The sequence below is a fragment of the Triticum urartu genome, chromosome 2A, assembly GCF_056163025.1.
Source record: "Triticum urartu cultivar PI428250 chromosome 2A, HENAU_Tu73, whole genome shotgun sequence".
NCBI classification, from domain to species: Eukaryota; Viridiplantae; Streptophyta; class Magnoliopsida; order Poales; family Poaceae; genus Triticum; species Triticum urartu.
In genome coordinates, this window is record NC_141874.1 from 755560933 (window position 1) to 755587982 (window position 27050).

Below are 27050 nucleotides of genomic sequence, written 5' to 3' on the forward strand. Positions count from 1 at the left end.
GTTTTTGAAAAATAAAATAAATAAAAAGTTGTTAGTAGTGGCGCACCGTGGGTGTGGTGCGCCATTAGTGATATGGACACTAATGACAGTGATATGGACACTAATGGCGTACCTACACATGGTGCGCCACTGCTATATAGCAGTGGCGCACCACATACAGGGCCGGTCCTGAGATTTCGAGGGCCCGGGGCGAAACTAGGTGCTAATCCAAAAAGCCTTAACATAAACATAGAAAAAATATGTTGAATTTTCAGCCAAACAAAATATAGTTTTTTCTCGTATAAGTTGTTTTATCACAATCTACAAGTGGGTCCATCGGCAAGACTAGCAGATGATTTAAATGCCCATGATCACTGCTTTGATATGTAAAGCCTCTTGTCTTATTCCTCCATTTCAATTATAAGCATGTTGCCGAACTAAAAAATTAATAACCCTAATCATACCTATGTATAAGCACTATCTAATAAAACAATTATCAGAGTTGCCACAGTGAAGAGTCAATGATGATAATGATTTATAAATTTTGATTAATCATCATGCTAAAATCTTATAGGGGATAGTCTACATGTATAAACAGATTTCAGAGACATACCTTCTGTTCTTTGTAACTTCTATACATTTTTTTGCGGGTCTTTGTAACTTGTCTCCGGAGAGTTAGCATGATTGCACGGGAGACGACGGCGTGGTTATCTCCGGCAGTCATGTACTCCTTCGACTCAGGCCTGCTATAACTCTAGACGGTGGCGCCATGCACACACAGGAGATGAATATCTATCGCAAGTTCAGAAAGAAGATGAATATCAATCGCCACGCAAGGGCCGATCCGTTCCCTCGCTTTTGGCCTCTGTTCGCATGGTTGTAGGCTAGTAGTCTCGTGGAAGGAAGGAAATTAGGAGATTTTGATTCATAACTACCCCTAAATAGTCGCATACAATAACTGCTACGTGTTTCCTAATCACAGCTTCGCTGGTAAGGAAGGAAATTATGAGTAAATAGTGCCCCTATTTAATAGGATCGTAGATTAAAGAAAGAAATCACAGATTATGGAAGGAAATCATAGAAAAAAGGAAATCAAAGACAATACATGAACTTCCGCATTTTGGGGCCCCTCTGGCAGCGGGGGCCCGGGGCGGCCGCCCCGTTCGCCCTCCCTCAGGGCCGGGCCTGACCACATATGTGGTGCGCCATTAATATCCATATTAGCTATAGCCCTTTTCCCAGTAGTGTGTGCTGAAATATATAACCCTGTCAGCAAATGTGTCGCAAAAGTATTGGAGGTCGCAAAGACTGTCGGCATAGCATATTGACAGACAAACTGTCGGGGTAGCAATGGTCGTTGCACTATCTGTCGGTACATCACACTGTCAAATGATCTGCCGGCATAGCACAGTCTGTCGCTAAAGAAATGTCTGTCGCTATATCCCTAACAAATCTCGTCAAACTGTCCGTCGACATAGATTCATCTGTCGCTAAAGACCTTCCCGGCAGGACTATAGGCGACAACTCCTTTCTATCGGCAAAGGTCTTTACCACCACCAAATGTGTCGCCTTAGGTGACCTATGCCGACAGATTGTTTGACGCTGCTTTGAGTGTCGTGGTGTAGTGCGTGTGTGTAGCAGCGTTCTTTTGACAATGCAGAAGCGTAGTATAAGGGCAAAAACAACAGACACGAGGTACTTGTAGATGGCGAGCTGTATATGTAGGGATCACAAGCAAACGAATCCGTGGTCAGACTAGTACTGACTATTCATATTGCAAAATTCGCATAGCATGTACAGTTTTGCCTAGCGATAGTCACAACCGAATGAATATGAATATGAATCGCTTGGCTAAACACTATAAATCCTGCCGTGAGCTGGAGATTGTATGTATTTCTTCCCTTTGGAGGTTGCCATGATCTTTTAAAGAGTTCCCGCGAGCACAGATCAACTCATTGTTGCTTCAAGGTTCAACATGATCGGAAGAGCAGCCCAGCCCTAAACATGGAGCGCCGGAGGCGGGCGACGAGCTCAGGGAAGTCGAACTCTATGATGAGCACCATGAATCGCTCCATGAACCTGGATGCGTGCTGCGAGTTGTTTCTGCATAGTGTAAGAACCCCCGTGACATTGTGCTCGGAGACGGTGGGCTGGTTCAGGTTTCTTCTGTCGATGAACCCCCGGGTTTGGGCCAGCAGTGTGTTCAAGCAGTAGCTGTCAATGTCCCAGTCCTCCATGTCATGGTGCATACCGAAGATGAAGCGGAAGGTCCGTGGGTCTGTGAACCGCAGCTGCTCAAGGATGCCTCTCGCCTCCATAAGCCAGTGGAACGCTTGCGCTGGGTCCATCAGGGCTTCATTGTAGCGGATGAGATACTCGTGGCCAGTGACTCCATCCCGGATGAGGTCTAGCCATTCCTGGATAGCTGGGGCACCGGCTCCTGCAACACGAATACTTCCTCTACGGAAGTGACAAGACAGTCGTAGTCAATATATCTGTTGACCTGAGTGAAGCAGGTCAAGTGCACCCCTGTTATCCTGACGGTGACGGTGTGCGAATTGTAGACAAGCATATTGGCCGGAGTGAACTGGCTACCAACATGGGCGGAGCTAGATCAGGACATGGGTGTACATCTGTACACCCATTATTTCTTTAAAAAAATGAATATATAGGTATATCGTTAAACCATATGGTTTAAAAAGTATTTTGTTAAATTTGTACGTCGTGTATCCCTCACATATATTATTAAATACATTGTCAAATTTGTACAGGGTGCTCCAAAAAACAAGTATATTGCACTCTAGAATTTTCTATAGATATATTTTTCTAACCATATAATAGAACCACTATTAAAATGTTTGCGAAACCATATGTTTTAGAGATATCTGACACACATATGTATAAACTACATAAATTAGACAACTATAAAAAAATTAAAAAATTGTTAGAAATCATAAATTAAATTCAGCGCAACACTTAAATATTTTTTAATGACATACAATACAAACATATAATAAATAATTAAATAATATTGTTAAGTATGCCAAATAAACAATTAAATTTTTTACTCCTTCCCATAAAAAAGTATACTCCTTAACACAGTAGTATATTAAGTATAAATTTTTAGTATAAAATATGTATATATCAAGAGAAGAGGGGCAATAGGGGAAACTAATTTTTTTAGATCTGTACACCTAAACTTCCCATAAAGTTGCTTGCGTCCGCCACGTCAGAGCAGGCGCGCCCGACCGGCCTCCTTTTTTATTTTATTTTTGACCGGGCACCACCTGACGTTTAATGCTCTCACTCCTTGTGAACGTTTTTTTGCTTGTCATCCCGGTGCCAATTTGTTTATATTTCATTCATATATATAATAACTATTGTTCTTGGAACATCTTGTCTTTTTTTTAACGTCCAAACCTTCCTTGAAGTTCATCGGCATGGACAACCTCTCCTCTCTTATTTCACCGAATGACAAGTACATGCTATGAATGACAGGTACATGCTATGAATGACAAATACATGCTAGGTAGCGTTCACAAGCAAGCAAATCTATTTATTTCACAAGGAGACCAACAGGTCCTGGTTCACTCATCCATGTACCTCCAAATTAACAAACAATCAACCTCTTGAGAATTCACAAATTTTATTATCTACACAATAGTATGTTTGTTTGGTTGTTTGTTCCACAACAAGAAACAAAAGGACACATGGAGGAACTATCTCCTCTTCTAGAAAAGAAATAAGAACCTAGTTAACTACGCGATGAATTCATACATCCATCCTCATACTTGCAGACGCCGTCCTTCTTTTCAGCAGCTGAACTAATGGAGATGATTGTGCTCATGAACAAAACCAAAGTTAATGTTGGCTACTGCTAGCAGGAGACGACGATCAACACTAAAAACAGACCTAGAGATCTATGGCAGAACCACCACGATAAAGACAGAGAGCAGCAGCAGCCTTGCGTCGTTGGCTAGGTCAGGGCAGGAGTGCTCGCACGTGTTTCAGCTCTTGGTAGGGGAGGGGGGGCAGGGAGGGCACGTGGCATGGAATTGGCGCCGGCAAAAACATGGCCATGGTCGCCACCCACCAGCACCGGGAAGAGCTGAACCATCACCGCCGGTGACCTCTCCTTCAAGGCGACCTGGGGAAAATGGATAAGAATTACACAATCAGAGAGGTTAGTGCACAACAATTCTGCCCAAGTATCCTGACCAGTACTAGAAAGACAAACAAAAGAAAAATCACTTACACATGTAGGTCAACACAGCAGTGCTTCACTTGGAAGTGGTCAGATAACACTATACACTTACACTTGGGTTGCAGAAAGAGAGTAGTCCTTGCATTCTCTTCTTCGGTTCGCTGCATCTTCAACTCGCCGCCACCGCCGCCGCCACGCCCCTCCTCGTCGTCGCCCTGGTCCGCCGTACTTCCCCGCAGCCCGACGCAGTATCCTCCCCTCCGAGCTCCTGCCAAATCTTGAATGCCACCGAGCGTGTGCTCCTCCTCCACATCTTCAACGCAACCAAGCATGTGCTCCTCCTCGCGGCCGGCCGCCCTCCTCAGAGCTCCTGCCCATTCCCCAACGACGCCAGCTTCCTTCATCCACCATGGCTTGTTGTCTTCCTCAGCTGGCCAAGGTAGAGCTTCTTTCAACCCTACTGGAAGGGAGCTTATTGGTGTGTGTAGTTCTCTCTTCAAGAAAGCATTTTTCCAATTTAGTACGTATGAAATAGCCTACTCTTGTTCATGGATGAATGCTGTTATATATGCAAAATCTGCATGCTCTGTATTACTAGTTAATTATGACCACTTCTACATGTGCAATGTACAGATATGCTAGCTTACTTAATCCCTTCTGACGTCGTTCATCCCACGCTAGCTCCGGTTAAGTACTAATTTCTGTGTGACAAAAGCCTCTAGCTGGAGGAGGACATGGGAGTCAAAATCTTAATATAGATTCCAATTATTTTGGAAGGGATGCAGGTGAAAACAGGTTTAAGTTTTAACAACAACTATATGTGCAATGTTTCTTATTCTCTTTGTACATTGACGGTCTGCCGCAGACGCATCAAGAGCTACTATATGTGCCATCAGTTTGCATATTGTTCAGAAATCAGTATTTTCACATTATGGAATGATTATTCAGGGATTACAAATTTACAATCATTTGTCATTTTGGTCATTGCCTGATCTGCTTGGTCAAAGATTGGGGAAATGGTCGTTCAGTTTGCTGATTATTGAATCTGAAACTTGTCATTTGCAAATGTAGGCAGTGTGTTGGGATCTGCGTTTGTGATAGGTGGCTGTATCTTCTTCTGAGGGGAAAGAGGCAGGAGACCTTACAATAACCTACAAAAGTTGCTGAAGATGACAGATCAGCAGGAGCAAGTCCAGTTGAAGCCCTGATTACAAAGGCTATTCTTCTGTGTCCGCTCTGCTGGTCACCGGCACCGACAAGTCCACCGCAACCTCCACCGCCGTGTTGCAACGTTTCTCCTTCACGATCTTCACTACCGGTAAATCCCCTTGCCTACCTTTTCCCCACGTTTCTTGAATTGTTCCGGTTCTTGTTCCAATTTCTTACAATTCTTTGAGAACCATTGAGTTGTTGATCCCTCTGTGCTTCCACAAGCTAGGAAAGAAACAAATTCTTTGAGAACAAAATGCCTTGAACAAGCAGGGCCAAGAAAGTGTTAAAGTCCAGCCTGGAGGACCGGATCAGCGCCCTTCCAGACGGCGTCCTGCAACATGTACTGGGATTCCTCAGGGCGGATGAGGCGGTGCACAGCACACCAGCCTGCTCGCCCGGCGTTACCTCTGGAAATCCATGCGTCATCTGCGCATCAACTTCGTGGGGAGGACCAATGAGGATATCCTTAACAGGTTCGTGAACTGCCAGCTACTCCGCCAAGAACCTGGCTGGACTCTAGATGAGTTTGAGTTCAATTATTTTGATTTGGATGGCGATAGTCCACATATCGGCACTTGGATCCATCATGCTTTGTCACTCCAAGCTCAGGTGATCAGTGTCAAGTATTTGAGAAGGTTTGAGGGACTCTGCTGTCATTATTTGGATACCCCTTGTCTGGTCTCCCGGTATTTGAGAAGATTGGAGATTTTTCTGAAGTGGAGTTGAGAAGCAACTTCCTAGATTTTCAAGTTGTTCAGTGTTGGAGAATCTAAAGATAGAAGACCCCATCTTAGAGACTAGTACGATCTTGTCCCAGTCTTTAAAGTATCTGAGGCATCAAGCGGTGTACTCATTCTAGAGACAATGTCTGGATTCGTATTTCTGTCCCAATTCTTGTGTCGCTGCAACTCATATCATTTGGAGGTAGAATCCCATTGCTCGAAAGCATGCTGTCATTAGAAACCGCAGTTCTCAAACTTCTCCCTGACTCGAAGGATCTGTGTGGTGAAGGTTATGTTGGGCAGTGTTGTGGTACTTATGCAGATTGCTGTGGTAATGATGCTCACGAGGGCTGCTGTGTACTTCTTGGAGGTCTGTCTCATGCTAAAAGACTTGGAGCTGCTAGCTTATCCAGCAATGGTAAACTTTAACTTACACATGCTTTCATCTTAATTTTTAATCCAGAAGTGTTGTGATCTCTACAGTTGTCTCTATCAGAATATGTATCCATCTTTTCGTATCAATTAAGGAACAAACAAAGTGTAGCCACACGTATTTCCACCATATGTGCTCTTATGTTCCAGTGTGCGCATATTAGAAATTCTTGAGAGATACTCCTTCCGTTCGTAAATATATGACGTTTTGGTAGTTCAATTTGAACCACCACAATGTCATATATTTACGAATGGAGGGACTATATGTTTAGGCTACTGCATTATGAGATCTGATGCTATTCTAGTTGAGAAAGTGATCGACGCGGATTTTTGAGACATGCGGCCACGCGCTATCCATATCCAGGACATCCGCCTGTGCGTCACGATGGCTACTTTTAATAGGCCATCTGGGAATACCGGGCAGCTTAATTACCAGCTTCCCAAATACCTCACTTTATACGGCCGTGGTGTGGGCCAGGGCTCCATTTAATGTCCTATGAATACACGGGCCAGGCGACACCCAACCGATCAAATAATTGCTTTGGGCGCTGAGTGGACATAATTGAGCTGTTGCCCAAGTTCGGTTCTCGCAGTGCGCATCTCGCCTTTCCGTCGACCGTGGACGAACAGAGCAAGGTGGGGAGATGTGTTCTGCACAGACGGAGAGCGGCATCGGTTGCACAACACACCCACTGCACGCTTCTCTCGCGTTTAGCAAGTAGGAAAAATCCAGTGATGTCGTCGTCATCTTCTTGTTGTGGCACGCCCGTAAGCATCTCTCCGAATTTCTTTGTTGCGAGAGACACTCAGCTAGGAGGCCGTTGCGTTGATGGATCATCAATGGATTGTTGGGTGCATTTACGTTTTGCAGGGGCAGCTGAGCGTATTCACTCCTCTGTTGTGTCTTTAATATGTGCATCGCATGTGGGGAGGACATATCTAGTAATACGGGATCTCAGGTGCTACAATGCTCGAATGAACCCTGGACCGCTAGATCCTATTCAAAGGGACATGATGAATGCAAGGGTGATGACCAGCTCCTCCACCGCAGAATATACCAGAAGCACCCTGGATTCTATACTTAATTAAGCCCAAGGGAATGGGGGATTTCTGGATTTCCTCAAATTTTTCAATTGTTTATTTAGCAGGAGCATGCATAAAATGATGCATGTAACCTTGTTATCACAAGAAAATAAAGTACGACACGCTTCTACTGGTAAAAGCCATATACACATTCAAAAACCGTAGCTCTTAACTTAGAAAAAAAAACAGTTGTGCATTTTAATTAACCACAACATTCACTCAATTAGATTCAGTTCCTCTTCAAGATAGCTGGAAATGCTTGCTTGTACATTCTCTACAAAAAACTCAGTTAGCTTCCGTGTAAGCAAATATAGCATGTACTAGTCAGTTGTCCAACTGATTTCAGATTGTACAAGCTAGAACGGCACATGGAATATGTGAAGACCAACAGCGGAAAATGTTCGTTTATAATAGTACTCTTTGTGGATTATCATAATTGACATTATATGCAAATTTACGGACTAGACATACCAGACTACTATTAGTGTTTCACGGACAAAGTAACCAAAAAATTACTAGATTTATTTTGTTGAACTTTTAGCAGTATAAAAGCAAAATACGGAGATGGCATAATTTCATAAGGAGATTGCACAATAGCAAGACATGAGTGAAAACCAGGTTTAAGTTTCTGTGTCTGGACAATCAAACTAAGCCTTTTTTCTGCCCACAAGTGAAACCGAGGCTCATAAACTAGTACAGTACTAGTAGGAAAAGGGCCTGATGCTTAATTAATAACATGAATCAGTGTGTTTTTGTATATTTTGCGGTGGAGAGGCTGATCATCACGTGTGCCTTAATCGTGTCCCTTCCAACATAATAGAAAGGCCCATGATCCATCGGAGCATTGTATCACTTGAGTTGCGGTATCACCAGATATGTTGCCCGCATGTGGGCTGCCAAATCGTTGAATTATTGCCGTTGGGCTGCTGGGTGTGGGATTAATGCACGCGCTGCCTCGCGGGCCATGCACTGCATGTGTCAGGTGCAAATACACACGCTATACCGAATGCTATAAGACGAGGCGAATTCCTTATACGGCCGGAGGGCATTAAAGCTGCATGCATCGCGCGGCAGCGTGCGGTGTGGATTTCGGACGCGCGTGGTGGCATGTCCACTCGCGATTTATCGAGAAAGTGATGTGATATTTAGAATAGCGGACAACATTTCTGTGTAAATTTAGATAGAGTTGCTAATGACGGTATGCGGACATTGCATATGTACTTTGCCTAGCTATGAGTTTTACATGTTTATCCAAAGGCCCAATGTGTCGTGGACCTTAGAAAACTAGATCCTTAACTGTTACTGCTTTGCACTTTGTTCAGTCTTTTTTCCGAAGGGATTTGAGATGCTGCCCTACTTTTAGCAACTTAAATACGGTTGCTGAATGAGTAGTGTGTGCAACCTGATCTCCGTGCACTACTTTGTATGCTTGAACATTCACCGGTTCTTGAAAATCTGGCGCTTCAGTTCCGTAAGATATTTTATTTAAATGGATAGTTGCAGAGTTGCTGACTTGCTGTAGTGTTCAAGTTTTCATGCATGATTGATGGATATTGGTGAAATATTTGTCTCCTACAGCAAAAAGAAAAGGAAGAACCCTCACCTGCGTTGGAAATGGAAGAAAACCGTAGTTTGATGGAGAAGCCAGCTACTATTTCAGGATACCTGAAGATTATCAAAGTCAATTTCGAAGAGATGGATGAAAGAGTTTGCAAAGTTTTGAAGTTCTTGAGTACATTTGGCGTAGAAATTATCATCCAAAGGACTGACATGGCGAATCTGGGCTTGTTCTACTGCTGAGAATTTGTAAGTTAACTTGTGACTCTCTTCCTGATTTTATAGCACCGTGCAAGGTTTCGGTTACCGAATGAGGCAATTTTACCGAGGGGGACTGGTAAACGTGGTTACCATGGTTACGGAGAAATACCGAGAATATTTCGAGTGAATTTTATAGTTGAATTTTGAATTCAAATAAGTGAATGAACAAACATTTGAATTAGAGACCTCTCAAGACAGGAACTAGGTTACTACCAACACGTCAGAACCAACTCTCATGGCATTAATTTGATCCTATGTAATTTACTATAAATCGAGCATTTAAATTCAAAAAAATGGTATTTTTTGCTCGGTATGAGGATTTACCGAGGGGCAAGGAAATACGCGGTAACCATGGAAAATATTGAAATTTCGACCGGTAACCAAAACCTTGGCACCGTGTAGTTGTATAGGAAGCCTTCATATAATGGGGTTACAAAACACGATGAAATATTTTTTTTTGATAGTAATGCAGTGAGGTGTGCCGGCTAATTAACTTGCATGCGAACCAAAGTGCCTAGCCGATTGCTTCTTTTGAAACATCAAACTCTGATGAGATGAGCAAACATGTGGCGCCTTGACTGCTGCTATGGAACAACAGTTCTTGTCCCTAAAATACCAGTTGCTAATCAAACTTTGATTTGGCTTCATATTTGTATATCATCGTATGATAACCTAAATAGTTATGAAGTGCATGGTAGTGAACTGAACCCCCCATTCGCTATAGATTGGCCCCACTCTGAAATTTCTTTCTCTCTAGATGACCTCTCTGAAGTTTCTATGATTTTACATACTTGTGCGCAGGATTCATTTTCAAGAGGCAGTGAGCACCTTTAGGCTGTTGATGGGTGGACCATTCTTTTTCATGAGGCCGTGAGGAACTTTGGGCTGTCGATGGTATGTTTTTCCAATTTTATGTCAGGTTTATGTTGACCCTGTAAGCTTATATTTCTACCTCAAACTTTTCTTATGATAAATACACACGACTGTTAGTCAAATGCTTAAATTTGGCCAGTTTTTAAGTTGGTATGCTATTTTCGAAACATTAACTGAATTTCCAGCAACTAAAAAGTAAAAATGCAACTCCATTTTTAAAAATCTTTAAACTTTAAGCTTTATCTATGATTAATACAGAACATTTAAATCCCGAGGATCAATTTTGGTCACATTTTGAGTTGATATGCTATTATCGATGCATTACCTGATTTTCCCGCAACTTAACAAGCAAAAACGCTCTTCGGTAGAAAATAGCATACAACGAACTTCAAATGGGATTAAACTTGGCATGGTGTCTTCATTGCTCCTTGGTAGGTTGTGGTACAAAATTGAGAGCGTTACGGTAAAAAAATTGATGCACCTTCTGTATAAATCGGACACTGTCAAAAATGAAGTGTAAGCGTTTTGAAAGTTTCATTGCACACTTGTAGGGTGTGGTAAAAATGAGAGCTTGACTGTAAATTTTCGATGCACCTCATGTACAAACCAGACACTCTCAAACGAAGTGTTAGGGTTTTGAACGTAAACCATCACTTTACACACGCTACTTTATTTATTTATAAATCATTTGAACTTCAAACATTTTTCATTAGTAATACACACTATCCAAAGTCACATGATCAAATTTGTGACTAGTATTGGTTTACTAAATATGATGGTTTAGTAAACAGGGTACTGCTGCTGGAGGAGGAGCAGCTCAAGCGCGCTCAGTTTCTGCAGGAGGAGAACAAGTTACTGCAGCTCCAGCGTTCCGAGGTGCAGGAGCACCTCAAACGCGACCAGCTGCTGCACCTGCAGGAGGTGGTGGAGGAGGTCAAGGCCGAGGAGCTGAAGGTGGAGAAGGTCAAGGCCAAGGAGGAGATTTCGATGTGATGTGATTTCCATGGACTAAATTAGTTAGCTGGTCTGGTGTGCAATGAGGTGTAGAAGGTGAGTGTTAACTTAGATCGAAGACAGTCGTGCCGTATAACAAACATAGCACAGCCCTTGTGTTGTTGTTCCATAGTCTCTCTCTCGCGCGATTGATTGACCGTGCTTAAACATCTCAGGCCCCTATTGACTTTGAAGTTCAACCAACACGTAAATAAAAGCAGTAAATGATGACGCCTAGCTTGATGATGAATGAAAATGGGGAATCAGGTCTTGGTTGGTACCAGCATCATCTTTGACAAGTATCAGCTTCTGCTGATTTTTTTATCCCAACACACAAATAAACAAACTAACTAACGGAAGTGTTAATTGCACGTTGATATCACAAATGGGGCAAGGGTACTGAATTGGTATCACTTTATTTTTTTTTCACAAATCAGTACCAAGTCTGGGGCACGTGACAACAAATCGATCTAAACTGCACATGAAAGTGTATTGAGGGTGAAACTCACCAGCAGGGCACGCCTGTCGGGGGCGATGTGGTATGTTCTTTTGCAGAAAACTCCTTTAGTTTATGTATAATCACGCAAATGCCTTCGTTTGCAAATAAAAAAAAATTGCTCACACGATACACGCATGGGTCTAGCCAATGCGCTCAGTATAGTTACTTGCCTGCATTAAGTTAGGTATCTTTTTATCACATAATTAGTACTCCCTCCAGGACAGATATTTCGGGTTTTTCGCTGGAAAAATAATATCAGCATCAAACCAGCGACCTCCCGGGTATTTGTACACAATGCATCATCTAACCAGTTGGCCCATTAGATTTTGGTTGCTAAGTACAGGAAGTAATATATTTACCTACTTGTATTCAAAAATCGAAAAATTGGCAGGTAGTTTTTTTTGAACTTTTTAAAAATATTCAGAACATTTTTAGAAAATGTTTAATGCGTATTTTTTAAATGTTCGCCACGCGTTCAAAAAATTGACAGTGAGTATTTCAAAAAATGTTTCACGTGTATTATTATTTTTTGTGTAAAATCATTTTTGCATTTCAAGAAACACGTTAATAGTAGTGGCGGAGCTTCAGCAAGGCTCAATGGGCCATGGCCCGCCCATGGCTGCGGCAATTTTTTTTAAAAGCCTAGACACAACGCTGACCTACATGCAGAGCAGGAACACACCAACCTCACCGAAGCATTCGTTCCGTCATTCCTGGATAAAAGCATTCAGCGGAGGAGTTCAGGGTCCGGCAGCACACACGAGGCGCCGGCAGCCATGGTACCTGGCTTATTTTGTGCACTCTGGCCCGCCCAACTTTTCGTTTGTAGCTCCGCCACTGGTTAATAGTATGCTAAATTATCGGCAGAACCACGCCCAAAGGTTAGATTTGTACACATGGTTCATCCCTTTTGCAAACACAAGATAGAGGAGATAAAGACTGTATTATCCGCAAAGCAAATTTCTTCCCAAATACATGAGCACCAGGATATCCTTTCTAATCTTACGTTTCCAACGCAATTTTACCCAAAGCAACTGTTGTCTCTATATATTTCGTAGCCTGATTGTGAGCAAAACTATTATAATTAATAGGTGGAGCACAACCAATTGGTGGTTGAGGAAACGCAGAGCATCACATGTAGTGGAATACGCACACAATTTTCAGTTCATTTCCAGTATGATATGCAAACGGATGGACAGTATGTGTGATGACACTACCTGAAGCCTGAACCTAGTGGAGATGACCGGAACGGACAGGGGATTGGGAGCTCGCTCGTGCACATCGTGGATACTGTCGGGCGCAACCAACTGAAGGGACAGTGTACCGGCACGGTGAATCTACGGCTGTTGTGGGGATGGCTGGGAGTTATTTACCTAAAACCACCACACTTGGTGCTAGGGTAACAACTTAGTACCACTTTTCGGACAGGGCATAAAAAACCATCAATTTTGTGCCTAATGACTAACGGGGAGCACTGATTGTCTGATAAGCCTGCAAAAACAGTGAAACTGACAAGTTGGGCCCACCTGTCAGGCTGCCATGGCATGCTTGTGTGGACAATATGCTGAGTTGGACAAGGGACCCACCTGTAAGTGACTCATCTGTTTGTCTCTTTTAAAATTCCTTTTCTTGTGGGCATTTCAACAAACAGGTAATGGGCTTATCAGCACACTGGGCGCCGCCGGCGCGGCTTGCCGCTCTTGCTGGTCGACGGCCATCTGAGACCTGGCCGCCGATGTCAAGCTGCTGGAGCTCCCCTCGCCGGCCCTTTGTTTTTCTCCTCCTCCTTCCTCCCTGATTTCCCTCTCTCTCAAACAGGAGCAACTGCCATTCCCGCGCCATGGATGAACTCGACCTCGCCGCACCGCCCTGACATCGCCGAGCTGCCCCAGCCCTCTGCTGCGCCTGGATCCAACGAGTTTCGGCCGGGAACTCGTGCTCGCGGCGACCGCTAGAGGCCCTGGTCGCGACCGTACAGAAGGGGGAGGGGTGCCGTGGTGGAGTGCCCTAATCGCGCCCGTGCGCACGGTGCCCGCCGGGAAGCCCTGGCCGCACGCGCCGCCGTGGAGCGCTCTGGCCACGCCCGTGCTCGTGGCTCACGTATGGAGGCCTTGGCCGAGCGCGCCGTCGTGGAGCGCCGTGGCCAAGCCCCGTGGTCGCCGCGCCCGACGGGAGGCCATGGCCACCCCCGCGCTCTGCTCGTCCGCCAGGAGGGCCTGGTCGCGCCCGACGGGAGACCATGGACTACGGGGAGGATCGCCGGGGTGGGGTGGCTCGCCGAGGTAAGGATCTGGCGGCGGCGCTGGATATGGCCGGCTGTGTCGGGGTGGGTGGGGAAGAAGGTGGCTTGGGGGGAGAGAGAGGGGGTGAATAAGACAGAGGCTGACAGGTGGGGCCTTTGGCCACCTCAACAAATTATCCAGGTAGGCATGCCACATCAGCCGGCCAGGTGGGCCCAACCGGTCAAATTTGCTGTCTTCGTGAACGAATTCAAGCATCAGTGCTCCGCGTTACAGATCAGGCGCAATTTTGGTGGTTTTTTGTGTCCTGACTTAAATGTGGTATCAAGTTGTTACTCTAGCCTCAAGTGTGGTGGTTTTGGGTAAATAACTCGATGGCTGGTTCATGGCGAAGAGAATCCAGGGCAGTGTGGGGAAGGATGAATCGGGAGCAGGTGAGACGGGGACAAGGGATGGGTTGGTTTAGGGCAGGTGAGACTAATGCGGGAGTGATTACCGGTGAGACGTGGCGAGAAAATCGACCAGGTTTGGGAACACATCGACAGATTTTTGGAAGCAACCATGACCGTGAGATAAAAACACATGGGCCAAGAAAATTGGCATGTATTCGACCAACCAAGACTGTATAAAGATGCTTGTTGGAAACAAAGTGGACAAGGTATTTCTGTCCGCACTATTGTTATGTGTGTGTTTAGAGCAGAACTGTCTGTTCACAAATTAAATTTGTTCATATTCGAAAGTGGTGTATACTCACGGGGCCCTGATTTGTTCAATAGTATCTTTTCATTTCAGAATTATTGGACTTATGGATGAGGTTGTCACCCATGACATGAATGGTGATCTTATTGCTGCTATTTCGGATGAGGAAATCGAACAAGCACTGTTTCAAATGGGAGCGACGAAAGCACCGGGGCCGGATGGGCTGCCTGCGTTGTTCTATCAGAGACACTGGTCTCTCCAGAAGCAGGATGTTTGTGCGGCCGTTCGTGATTTTCTCGCGGGCCGCGCAACTCCGGAGTCCTTCAATGACACAACTCTTGTGATGATACTGAAGGTCAACGCTCCGGAGCTGTTATCTCAGTTTCGGCCCATTAGTCTTTGTAATGTTTTATATAAGGTGGCAGCAAAGGTCTTAGCTAACAGACTCAAGAAGGTTTTGCCTGTGATGATTTCTGAGGAACAAAGTGCTTTCGTACCGGGCAGGTTAATTACTGATAATGTCTTGGTCTCTTACGAGTGCGTGCATGTGATTCGTAGGAGGAAAAGAAAGAAACCCCTTTGTGCTGTCAAGTTGGATATGATGAAGGCGTGCGATCGAGTGGAATGGTCTTTTCTTGAGCAGGTGATGAGGCGTCAAGGCTTTGCACAGGGGTGGGTTGACATGATCATGAGGTGTGTGAAGACTACCAAATTTGCTGTTAAACTTAATGGGGGTCTATCGGATCTATTCTTGCCTTCTCGGGGCTTCAGACAGGAAGATCCACTATCTCCGTACCTGTTCTTGCTATGTGTGGAAGGTTTTTCTGCTCTCCTAAAGAGAGCCCAGCAGGAGAAAAAGATTAGTGGAGTGTCATTTGGTGGCACTGGCCCCCATGTGACGCATCTCCTCTTTGCCGATGACAGCATCGTGTTCCTGGAAGGGTCTCAGGGAAACCTGGAGACTCTTAGGAACATCCTCCAAGTATATGAGCTTGTGTCGGGACAAAGGGTGAACTTACAGAAGTCATCCATCTTTTTTGGGAAAGGATGCTCAGAGGATAACAAAAACATGTTGAAGGGTGTGATTGGAATCCACTCAGAAGCTTTAAGTGAGAAGTATCTCGGGCTACCGACGGCGGTGGGCCGGTCTAAAGATGGTACTTTTAGGTATGTCTATGAGAGCTCAAAGGGGAAAGTGATGGGATGGAAAGGGCAAGGGCTCTCAAAGGCTGCGAAAGAAGTGCTTGCCAAGTCCGGGTTGCAAGCGACACCGACGTTTACCATGAGCTGTTTCCGACTGTCAAAGAAAATGTGCCGAAACCTGACCTCTATCTCCTCAAACTTCTGGTGGGGATCAACTCATGGAGAAAACAAGGTGCACTGGGTAGCCTGGGACAAAATGTGCTTGTCAAAGCGAGATGGCGGTATGGGATTCCGTAATTTTGAGGTCTTCAACCAGGCTTTGTTGGGCAAGCAAGCGTGGAGGATCTTACAAACCCCGGACTCACTGTGTGCTAGGGTCCTGAAGGCAAGATATTTCAAAGACTCCTCAATTATAAATGCTATATGTCCAGCAAATGGGTCGTTCACGTTCCGTAGTATTCTTTTTGGTCAAGATTTGCTGCAGGAAGGGGCTGTGTGGCGGATTGGGGATGGCTCCAGGGTCCACATCCACCATGATAACTGGATTCCCCGGAGGAACGGTTTGAGGCCACTGGGCCAAACTTTCCTCCCAGGCTCGACTCGAGTTGCTGATTTGTTGACATCTGATGGAAGTGCATGGAATGAGACTAAGGTGGATGCGATGTTTAGCCCGAGTGATGCTGCTGACATCAAGAAAATTCCTATAGGAGGCCCGGGAGTGGATGATTTGCTTGCATGGAATTTTACTAAAGATGGCATCTACTGTGTTCGCTCCACCTATCATCTGGCCATGTCGTTAAGGCGGGCTCGAACCGGAAACCCATGATCGTCTTCTTTGGTTGCTTCCCACAAGAACTGGTTGGCTATGTGGAGCACGCATGTCCCGAACAAGATTAAGGTTCATACATGGAGGTTGTTGCGCAATGGTCTGGCCACGGGGTCCGAGCTGCTGCGAAGACGGATTAAGCCGGGCATTTTTTGCCCCGCTTGTGGACGTGAGGAGACCCTGCTTCGTCGCTTCTGGAGCTGCCATCACTCGCAACAATTCTGGAGCTCCCTCGCCGAGTTGCGGTCTGTCCATGCGGCCTCCCCACCGGATGGTGCTCTATCTAATCATGAAGTTGGCCGGTGGCTATGGAACTGGATGGGTGACGCTCGGGATGAGGAGAAAGAGATGTCCATGCAGGGCTTATATGGACTTTGGCTTGCGCGAAATGAGGCTCGCGATGGGGTGCGGATCAAGAATCCATTGGCTGTGGCTGAAAGGGTATCCGGCCTTATGGATGAATGGACTGAAACGGTGTTGAAGAAGGTGCGGGTTGAGGCTAAACCCCCGCCTGAGAAGTGGCAACCTCCGGCGACCGACTGGGTTAAGCTTAATGCGGATGGTGTTGTTTCTTTGGCCACATGCCATGGAGGAGGTGGTGTAGTTGCCAGAGATCACTTGGGGGCGTTCCGGGGAGCCCTAGCTCAACCTTTTCCGAACTGCTCGAAACCGGAGTTGGTTGAGCTGATGGCCTGTAGACAGGCTTTATCTTTTGGACATGAGCTGGGCATCCAACGGATACATGTTGAGATGGATTGTAGGGAGGCTTTCAGCATGGTTAACTCGACTCCTAAGAATCTGTCGGTCGCTGGCCCTATTGTGGAAGATATCAAAGCCCTCATGAGAGGCTGGGTGGGATGCAAGATCACGTGGAGAAGAAGAACGGCGAATCACGCTGCTCACACGCTGGCTAAGGTTGCTGTAGGCGACGGAATTGCTCAAGTTTGGAGACTTGCTCCTCCCGATTGTATTCTCTCTGTAATAGCTGACGAGCTACCTAACTCTTTTAATTAAAGTATGTTGCTTTCCCTCAAAAAAAAAAGGAAACAAAGTGGACAAGGTATTTCTGTCCGCACTATTGTTATGTGTGTGTTTAGAGCAGAACTGTCTGTTCACAAATTAAATTTGTTTATATTCGAAAGTGGTGTATACTCACGGGGCCCTGATTTGTTCAATAGTATCTTTTCATTTCAGAATCTTTCTAAGAATTGTCATATGGAGCCAAAAACCTATCGTTACCATTTCTGTCCTGAGTCCTGGCAGATCATAATTTGTTACGATGATAATCTTTAATTTGTTACGGTGATCACTAACAGAAAATGAACAGATCATATAAATAAATACATAGCAGGCGAGCAGCGGCAGATACAGAGGTGCTAAGCGGCACCGCGGCAACAGAGTTGACAAATCTTATTACATATTGTGTGCATGTGATGTAATACCTACACATAGGATGTATTCTTTCTTTCTTTTTGCTCGTTCTGCACACAAGTCCGGGAACCCCATGCTTTACGTGGAGGTGGGGAGGGGGCATTAGCCCCCCTGGCTTATATGTTTTTATGCTTATAAGTAGCTCAACAATACATTCCAGCTCATAATTGGATGGTTAGGGACGTCATTCATGGAGACACGCTGTAAAATTCCGGCAACAAACATTACTAATAACAGACAGGTACAAATCCGAGCTCGCCGGGGAGCGCTGTCGACCACCAATAGGCCCCAAACCTCGACGACGCCAGCTACTCCACCACCGACTACTGATACAACGGGAATCAAAACATACCTGCACATAGGACTACGATACAGAGGAAGGCCTAACATGACTACACTGCAGCCTCCGCAATGCATGTGCAGGTAATGTAAAACATACCTGCACATAGGGCGTATTCTTTCTTTCTTTTTGTTCGTTCTGCACACGAGGCCGGGAACCCCATGCATTACGTTGAGGTGGGAGGGGGCATTAGCTCCCCTAGCTTATACTAGCTTAGCCCGTGCGGCGGCACGCCGCACCCCATCGATATGGTACGTGTGTAAATGCCATTTGTTGCTCATGTAATGGAAAATATGGATGGGCAACATAGTTGGGCATTGCGAATGATTGGAGATGGAGAAGATAAAGGTAGATTAATTTTACTTGTGGATTGTACGATAATTTTTTCCCTTGTCTTAATAATTGTGCTGATTGTTATGTTTTGTGGATCGCAAATATGGGGTACGTTGAATGAAGAGGTTTCTTTGTGGATATTCTGAACACTATTTGTGAAAGAAAAGTCAGTTTCGAAAGTAGAGGTCTTGGTGAGGAGAAATATAGTAGCTGCTACATTTTTATTGTGAAAGTACATTTGTAGTGTGAAGGTACTCGTATCGGATGATAACATGTTTGATTTGATAGAAGATATAGTTGATCGGACCAATGTGTTATATTTGACGTGAATACACATAGGAAGTTGTGGAGAGAATCATATGTTCACTTGGGAAGATGGCTAATTTGAAACGGAGGGTCTAAATTGGGAAAATGATGCTTTTCTTTGATGCAAAATGAACTATGAAATGGGATGATAGAAAGGCATGTAGATATGCTATTGCAAAGGCTGGTTGGAACTAATTTGAAATGATATCTTAACTTTGTCATTGGTTTGTGTTTGTTTGTGTATAAATAAATATGGTCTTAAGGATCATCTGGTTATATAATAGTGTAAATGTGGGAATGATATGTTTATTGATGTGTATAGATGCTTTATAGTTAATTTTTTTGCTAATAGTCATATATCTAGGTTTATAAAAATTATGAATTTAGTCTATTATTTTATTGTAAAGTTAAGGCAGTAGATGGTACATTTAGAAAAATACAATTCTTGAAGGTGATCCCGAGGTGGTTTAAGCCTGGTGCACGGTACTATCGGATCATCGGGTATGAGTGCCGTGGGTAAATGGAGTAGTATAATGTCTCAGAAATTGTTAGATGGGATTAGTACATCCATGTTGACACAAGTAAGTTCAAAAAAAATTGATCGAACTGATGTACTTTTAAATCAAAGGTGTTGCATACTTCTTGTAAAATCCATGTATATGTGGTAATTTTGCAATTTCTACAAATTGAGGACGGTAAGAGGAACGATTTACAAAGTTCAGTTTAAGCCAGTCCATGCGTCCAATTTCTTCCCTAGATTTATGTTAACCTCCCAACATTTGTCGTGTAAAGCAGTTAATTACTGATCCTCAATACTACCCTCGAACCGAACCCCCGGGGAAAATTATTTTTCTGGTTTTTTATAGCTTATTACATATGCCATGTGATAAATTATTTTTCTTGTTAGCTTGTACTTCCTCCTTTTTTTTACTCTACGCATAAGGAAGGACCCAAGGAAAGGCTTGACAAGAAGAAAAGATATACAAAGGAAAGAATTGACCTGTTAAGTTAATTTAAGATTGATTTATCATCCTGGTTTTGCATGGATCGGATAGGTAGTTTGTATGCAGCTGATTGGTTGTACTCGTTTATAGTCTGAATTCCCTACCCGGCGCAAGAGCCCGCATACATGGGAACTTTCCCTCTCTCTACGCATCCACCCGATGGAGTGGATAAGAAAACCGTCGAGGAAAGAAGAGATCGCCCAGAAAATCAAGAAGGAATGAATGGCTTAGTGAACTCAGAGTATCATTTTATTTTTGCTAAGTTTTTTTTTTGGAAAAGGGGTGATTCCACGGCCTCTGCATCAGAAAGATGCATACGGCCATCTTATTAATCAAATAAAGTAGTGCCAACATGGTTCAAAAGGTCTTGCTAAGTGTATCATATTTTCTTTGAAAAGCCTCCAGTATCTATTAATTTGTGTATGATTTGCTCTATACATGTAAAAATCACGTTTATACAATATACGCCATCTTCCACACCCAGTGACCAGTGTTTAAATGCTCACGAAGTTCTGGAAAAAAAGGTCATCCATCGATGAGCAACTACCCACACAAACGCTTGTGCGCGCTACGCCAGCCAAGCCGCTCGAAGTGCATGCTCGCAGACCGCTGTGGATTTCCCTGCAGCTCGTCGCCGGCGGCGTGACGCCCTTGAAGTTTGAGTTGCTCTCGTACAGGCTCTGGATACCGTGATGACATCGTCTTTCGTCAACTCCCGTGACGTGATAGTCAGGCGGATCCGCGCCTGATTGTCATTCTCCATCGAGTAGCCAAACCTGAGCAGGTCGTCCATCTCGTGCACCCGCACGACTTGCGAGCAGCGGAGCTTCGCAGCGGCCTGAGGCAGCGACTGGAGTGGCAGTGGCGTGATAGCTCCAGCATCAAGACGGATCCCGGGAAACCTGCACGCAGGCACCATCGAGCGGGCGACCTCGCGCCCCGAGGCTGCTTTGCCTCACGAGTCACGTATGCCATGCGCACCATCAAGAGTTCAATACCGCCGCCCCTGCAGGCGCACCAGATGCATGAGCCACCTCCACGAGAGCTCCGCGCGCAGCAAGAGCATCGTCCGTCCCCGCCACAGCCGCTTTCGTTGTAGCCCGGCAGGAAGGGGAAAAATCAAGAGAGAAGCAAGCAGACAGGACGACGAACTGCATGGTGACCCCGGCGCAATGAATGAACAGCGGACACTCGGCCACCAACGGCATCCCTCTCTCACTAACGCACGGCGACCTCAAGCAGCAGCTCGGCTCCGGCCATTACACACCCGATTAATGACGGCTGCTCGAACACCAGGATGGCGACCTGAGCGGCGCAAGTTGCTCCAGCTCTGGGCAGAGGCAGGAGCCGCACGACGAACCATCAATAGGCATATCTATATCTATATCTATACTACTATTAAAAGAGCAAACTTTAATTCCCCTAAAACCACACAGCAAAATGTACATGGAAGAACCAGAGACGTTAGATTAGTCAAAGTAAATCGCATCTAACAGTCTATATTACATCTAGAGTTTGTGACACAAAATAACGCTCCAGATTAATTGTTCTACCAGGCAGACGCCCACGTCTTGTCCCTCTCACGATCCACCTCGTCACGCAAAGAGGCCGCCGCACATCACGCGCCTAACAAAATCATCCCCTGCCGTGATTGCGCCCCCGCTTCCTCCCCTCTACCGTGCTTCCCTTCTCCCCACCGGCGCCATCCACGCCTCCGCCGCCGCCTCGCGCGACGGACGCCATATCTCCCCTATTTCCCTCTCTTCTCCACGGCCACGCCGCGTCGCCGGCCGAGCCCCGTTGCGGTCGCTGTGAGCCGCCTCCCCGCCCTGCCCCGTAGCCCGCCCCACACCCTAAGCTGCAGCAAAGATGCCCGAGCGAGGCGGAGGGGATCGAGGCGTGCGGTTCGCGGTGACTGGCGGGCAGAGCTTCCTTGGCGCTGCCCAATGTCTGGAGCTGATCCACCGCGGCGCCCTGGAGGTCTGCTCCCTCGACCTGCAGGATTCCTCCTCCTGGTCCCAGCATCTCCTCGACGTCGGCATCCGCTTCTTCCAAGTTCCGTATTGGTTCATCTTGGTTCGAGCCATATAAGCCCGTGGATCGACCCAGCGGTGCTGGATCTGAAGCACCGGATAGGGAGATGCCCCTTCGTGTATGCCTAGATACCAAAGGCAGAGTATTATGACCTCTACCACGAGTTCGACGTGAAGATGCTGCACCCGGTCAGGGACGACCAGCTGCAGGTGTTCTCGGCGAGGTTCAACGAGGTCTTCCGCAAATGCCAGTGCCCGGGCAATATCTGCTTCCTACATGGCATCTCAACGCATAATGGGAGGGTATATATTTTCTGGTGGAGACTTGCTGTTGGGCTGCCTGTGAATGAATCAATTAAGATGGAGTTTTGTTTTGTCTATTTCAGCTTTGTGTAGCGATGAGGTTCTCCGAAGGATCCATTGGGGATAGGATGGCTCAGCTTAAAGGTGGAAGGCTCCCTTTGTCAGATGTTTTAAGGTATGGTGGAAGGCTCCACATTTTTGTACATATTTGAGTTCTGAATACTGAATGTTAGTCGTATTATCAATTTATCATAAGAATGCATTTTTCTGCAGAGGCAAATATACCCATTTTTAGATGAAGAGTCACCTAAGCATGCAGTTTGCAACTTTGTACCAGTTATGTGTTGAACGTGTTGTTTGATATTAACTGGCATGTATCCTTTCTCACCTTACTGCAGACACATTATCCTGTTGACTTTTGAGAATGCTTATGATGCTCTGTTTAGAAGATGTTTTCTTGAGTAGTACTACATATTTTTATGGTTTCCTGTAACTTGCAGATATGGCGCCGATTTGCCGCTTGGTGTGCTAGAACTACACTACATGGGAATATTTGTTCAGAATCTCCAGTCTTGTAATTTTCTCCTTGATGACAATGACCAGGAAGCATGGTTTCGTTTTATCCCATATATCAGTACATAAGTATGTTTAGCTTGGTGATTTGTCTATGGAAATTGGTGTTTTTTATCTACTGCATCTGTTTTGATCTTTACGAAATAGGCTTTCGCCCCACTATATAGATATATCAACCTCCCGATACAATCTGTTTTGATCTTTTTAAAGCACATCCCTTAAATTGGTGAATTTTTCTGTTAATGTAGAACCAATTTTAGCAAATGATATTCTTTGTTACGAGTTAGCGGCAGTCTGCGATATATCCAGAAAGATGCTATGCATGTTTCTCTGTGTCTTATATCCTAACCTTCATTCTTCGATGACCAGTACAGCTGAACTTGTTAAGAACCTTTACAATGATCACATTTGTGATTTAACTTCCCTTTTTTTAGCCTTTAGACAAGCTGAAACTGAGCATCAAAGTTTGGAATATTTTTACTGACAGCAACCAAGAGATGCCCAGGTCCCAAGATCTGATCAGGCGCAGCTTGTGTTGGCAAAAAGGACACCATCTTTGGCCTTTTCATCCTCTTGTTTCTTATATTTCCATGGAGAAGTCGAGTGTTAAGAGTTAACAGAAGTCAAGAACAAGCTCACCATCCATGATTTTTTAGGGTAAATATTTTGTAAGTAGTGACATCCTGGTTCTGCATTCAATCTACAATCATGAGTTCATTAAGTTCAGTTATGCGAGATTTGAATCAAGCCTTACATGATTTGCTCTTTTACTGATGGACTAATGAGGTCAGAGATGTATAACAGCCGTAATGATCCAAATGACAAGTATGGCAATGCTAACCTGCTTACCTAGAATTTTACCACATCCTAAGACTTGCAAATCTGTACAATAGGAATGGCTAGCTGTTTACCGTGACATGTTGTGGCATCTCTCACCATGTGTGCACATAGTGTTTAGGCATGATTATTGCATATCGTCGACAAGGGCGAGACGTTTTTCCTTAACTGTTTTTTTTTTTTGCTTACTGGTTGAGCTCGGTTTCAACTCTTACCTGAGTAGTTGATCGGCAAGCCTGATGCAGGTGTATTGAAATTATGCAGTTCCATTAGCTCTGTAGTTGTCCAGTATACTAACGAGGCCTACATATTTTGCTGATGCAAGTTGGAGGTGAACATGAACTCTAGCAATCCAAAATAGCAGATACAAAATAACTGCAGCTCAGGCCATGTAGTTCTACAACAACCAAGGAAGAAGTCCCTTTTTTTAAGCCAACCTCGGCCAAGGAATTTAAGCTTATATGGGTGCTCTCTGTTTTTCAGAGGTGCGTGTACTGAGAGCACCCACGATTCAGGCCAAAAAATCTAGACAAAGTGATAGCCCGTTGAAGGATGCTGATTGTGGCTATACAACTTCAACAACGTGCTTGCTACTCATGAGTGGCAAAGTATAACATGCCACCATTTCTTAAATAAGCCCCTTCAAATTATGTATGCAGTATGCTGGGAAGAACTCTAGACAAAGCCTTGTTTGTATGCTTGTCTTAATGTATTTTCATATTGGCTCGAGTGATGTACTCTTGCCCCCTACATGACACCGCTTTTGCAGTGTATTCTTGGTCGCGTGTTGCTCAATTAGGTTATTCTATTTTTCTTTTTCTTTTTTATTCACTGTTGTTGGCATGAATTTGCCCGTGCATTTGGTCCTATCATTGACAACAATTTAAACCTGTTAATCCAGGAAGGATATGCACACCATTAGTGCACCTTTATTTATTTTGAGTATAAATGAGTAGTTAATTTGCTAATTAAATTTGTTTTCTTGCGGGTATATTCATCTCATTAGAAACGTCATTTGTGTGGCTTGGTCTTCCTAAATATTGTGTGGGTTTTTTCCTTTCCTGGTTTAGCTTTGCGAAACAATGATTATTTGAGCGTGTGATCTACTCATGCCTATTTACCTTATTGTATAGTTTGCCATTCTAGAACACTAGATCTTTCTCCACAGCTGAGATGTTGATATGACAAGTTTAATTCGTGTTTAATCTTTGCAGAACTAATTTTGCTTCCCATATATGTCATACAAAAATGTTGAATTCCCTTCATTTTTGTTCACGGATGTCGCACCACAGGTGATGAGAGACTCAGGATGAGGGCAAAATGGTCTTGACCACCGGCGGACTCATCTATCGTCTCACCATCACTCCCACGGGGCAGCGTTATAGTTGAGTCCAGCAATTCAGTTCTGAAGATAACACGTAGGCTGAACCGAAGAGGAATGAATTACAACATTTTTAAATATTTTTATTCAAAGTTGCATCTCTGTCATGTTCACATGGACAATGACTATACCTATTATAAGCCCTTCCAAGTTCACACGAGAAATTAGACATTCTGCATTCTTGACTATATGACTATGATTTTTTGGATTAGGATTTCCTTGTCCTCTTGAACTTCACATGACATAATCAAAAGATAAGTGATTGGGTTTATATTAAGCTTGACCATGAGAGATGTGGGGATCATCAGGCACTACATATATTTGTACCCCCCAACACACACACACATCAAATTTCTGGAATCTAAATTTAGAATTCAATACTCACATGAATTTCATAGGCTGCTTTGATCAAGATGAGTTGATGACATAAGTACACGCTTAGTATTCCCTCCATTCATAAATATAAGATGTTCTACCTTTTATATAAATCGGATGTAGATATACACGTTTTAGTGTGTAATTCATATTGAAATATCCAAATTATAGTATTTGTGAACGGAAGGAATAGTATACAGTGAGCTTCATTTCACCCAGGAAAGCTTCCATTACATGAAATAATTATTTTTTCATAAAAATTTGGATATTCAATACTCACATGAATTATATAGGTTGTTTTGTTCAAGACATGCGTTGCACGTGCATGCTTATTAATAATAGAAATGGCAGCCCACGAGGCAAAGAAAACCAACGGGGAGAGCCACCTATATATAGCGTCCCCCACGAACAAGAAACCTTAATTGAATCAACCAGGAGGATACAGAACGATCGAGAAAAATGGTTTCGAGACCATACGGCAAGAGCGGCACCGCCTGGAAGCCCAACACACGTCAACCTCTAAACAGACGGTGGCAGTACCGAATAACGTGGCGAGCTCCCAACCAACACAACGCACTCGACGTATAACAACATTGTACAATGACCACTATCCATGCAACACGTGGATGGACACGCACGTACAGAGATGCAAAAACTCAAACGGCATGCAACTGAACGGCAGAAAAGCACGTAAGAACAAAAATGCAGTTGAATCAACCACGGCGGCATGCAGACGCACATGCAGCAGCCGGCCCAGGAATCACGACGCCATGCAGCCGGCCACAGGCAAAACAGCAAGCAGACAAAAACCATGTGACCAAATCAAACACGCCGGCATGCAGCCCATGTGCGGGCAGAGAGAATGTCCCCAGATCGTAACCTAAATCGCTAGGTCCACCCCGGCGCTTACACGCCTATGTCCCCCAGTAAATAACGTGTCCCTATCTCATTGGCTGACTTTTCACTGATAGAAAAAAGTCAAAAAAAACCAGGTAAAAAAACCTAGCTAGATTTAGTATATTTAGATGTTCATAAGTAGCTCAACGCCTTCTTGTCCTAGAGCATGTTCGCCGGCTTCGGCAATCGGCAGGTTCCAGGATGCCCCAACCCTGCGGCGACGGCGAACCTACCGAATTTCAAGGTGGACCAACGAGCCACCATGGGAATGTCAAAGCACGTGTGAATTTAAAGTGCAGAACATGTGAGCTGTGAGCTTGTCGCATACCCGGCGAGAGCGTCGTTGATTAATTTCAGCCACCATGGTTTGCATCCGTATAGTATCACAAACTGGGACGAGCTATGCATTCAGTCAGGGAGTCCCCGATGTTTTGTGAGTACGTTAATAGTTATTTTTAAATAATACTTCCTCCGTTTCAAAATAAATGACTTGACTTTGTACTAACTTTAGTAA

General features: G+C 44.6%; 1 protein-coding gene and 2 pseudogenes across 1 annotated transcript; 2 read left to right on the plus strand and 1 right to left on the minus strand.

The window, feature by feature from the left end:
• The first annotated feature begins 5648 nt into the window (after positions 1 to 5648).
• LOC147987845 (MEIOTIC F-BOX protein MOF-like) lies at positions 5649 to 11316 on the plus strand (annotated as a pseudogene).
• Positions 11317 to 20866: 9550 nt separating this feature from the next.
• LOC147987846 (uncharacterized) lies at positions 20867 to 21548 on the minus strand (annotated as a pseudogene).
• A 220-nt stretch (positions 21549 to 21768) lies between these two features.
• LOC147987847 (protein KINASE OF THE OUTER CHLOROPLAST MEMBRANE 1-like) lies at positions 21769 to 23124 on the plus strand. The gene is made up of 3 exons (XM_087545489.1): positions 21769 to 22473; positions 22557 to 22648; positions 22974 to 23124. Exons 1-3 carry the CDS (start codon positions 22348 to 22350, stop codon positions 23113 to 23115), a joined length of 360 nt encoding a protein of 119 aa, XP_087401615.1. The 5' UTR covers positions 21769 to 22347; the 3' UTR covers positions 23116 to 23124.
• Positions 23125 to 27050: the final 3926 nt, after the last annotated feature.

Excerpts from the sequence above, each read along its gene's own strand:
- LOC147987847 (XM_087545489.1), top strand. The coding sequence starts at position 22,348 with ATGCTGCACCCGGTCAGGGACGACCAGCTGCAGGTGTTCTCGGCGAGG. Across the intron at positions 22,474-22,556 it reads TCTCAACGCATAATGGGAGG|CTTTGTGTAGCGATGAGGTT; the intron begins GTATATATTTTC and ends TGTCTATTTCAG. Across the intron at positions 22,649-22,973 it reads CCTTTGTCAGATGTTTTAAG|ATATGGCGCCGATTTGCCGC; the intron begins GTATGGTGGAAG and ends TGTAACTTGCAG.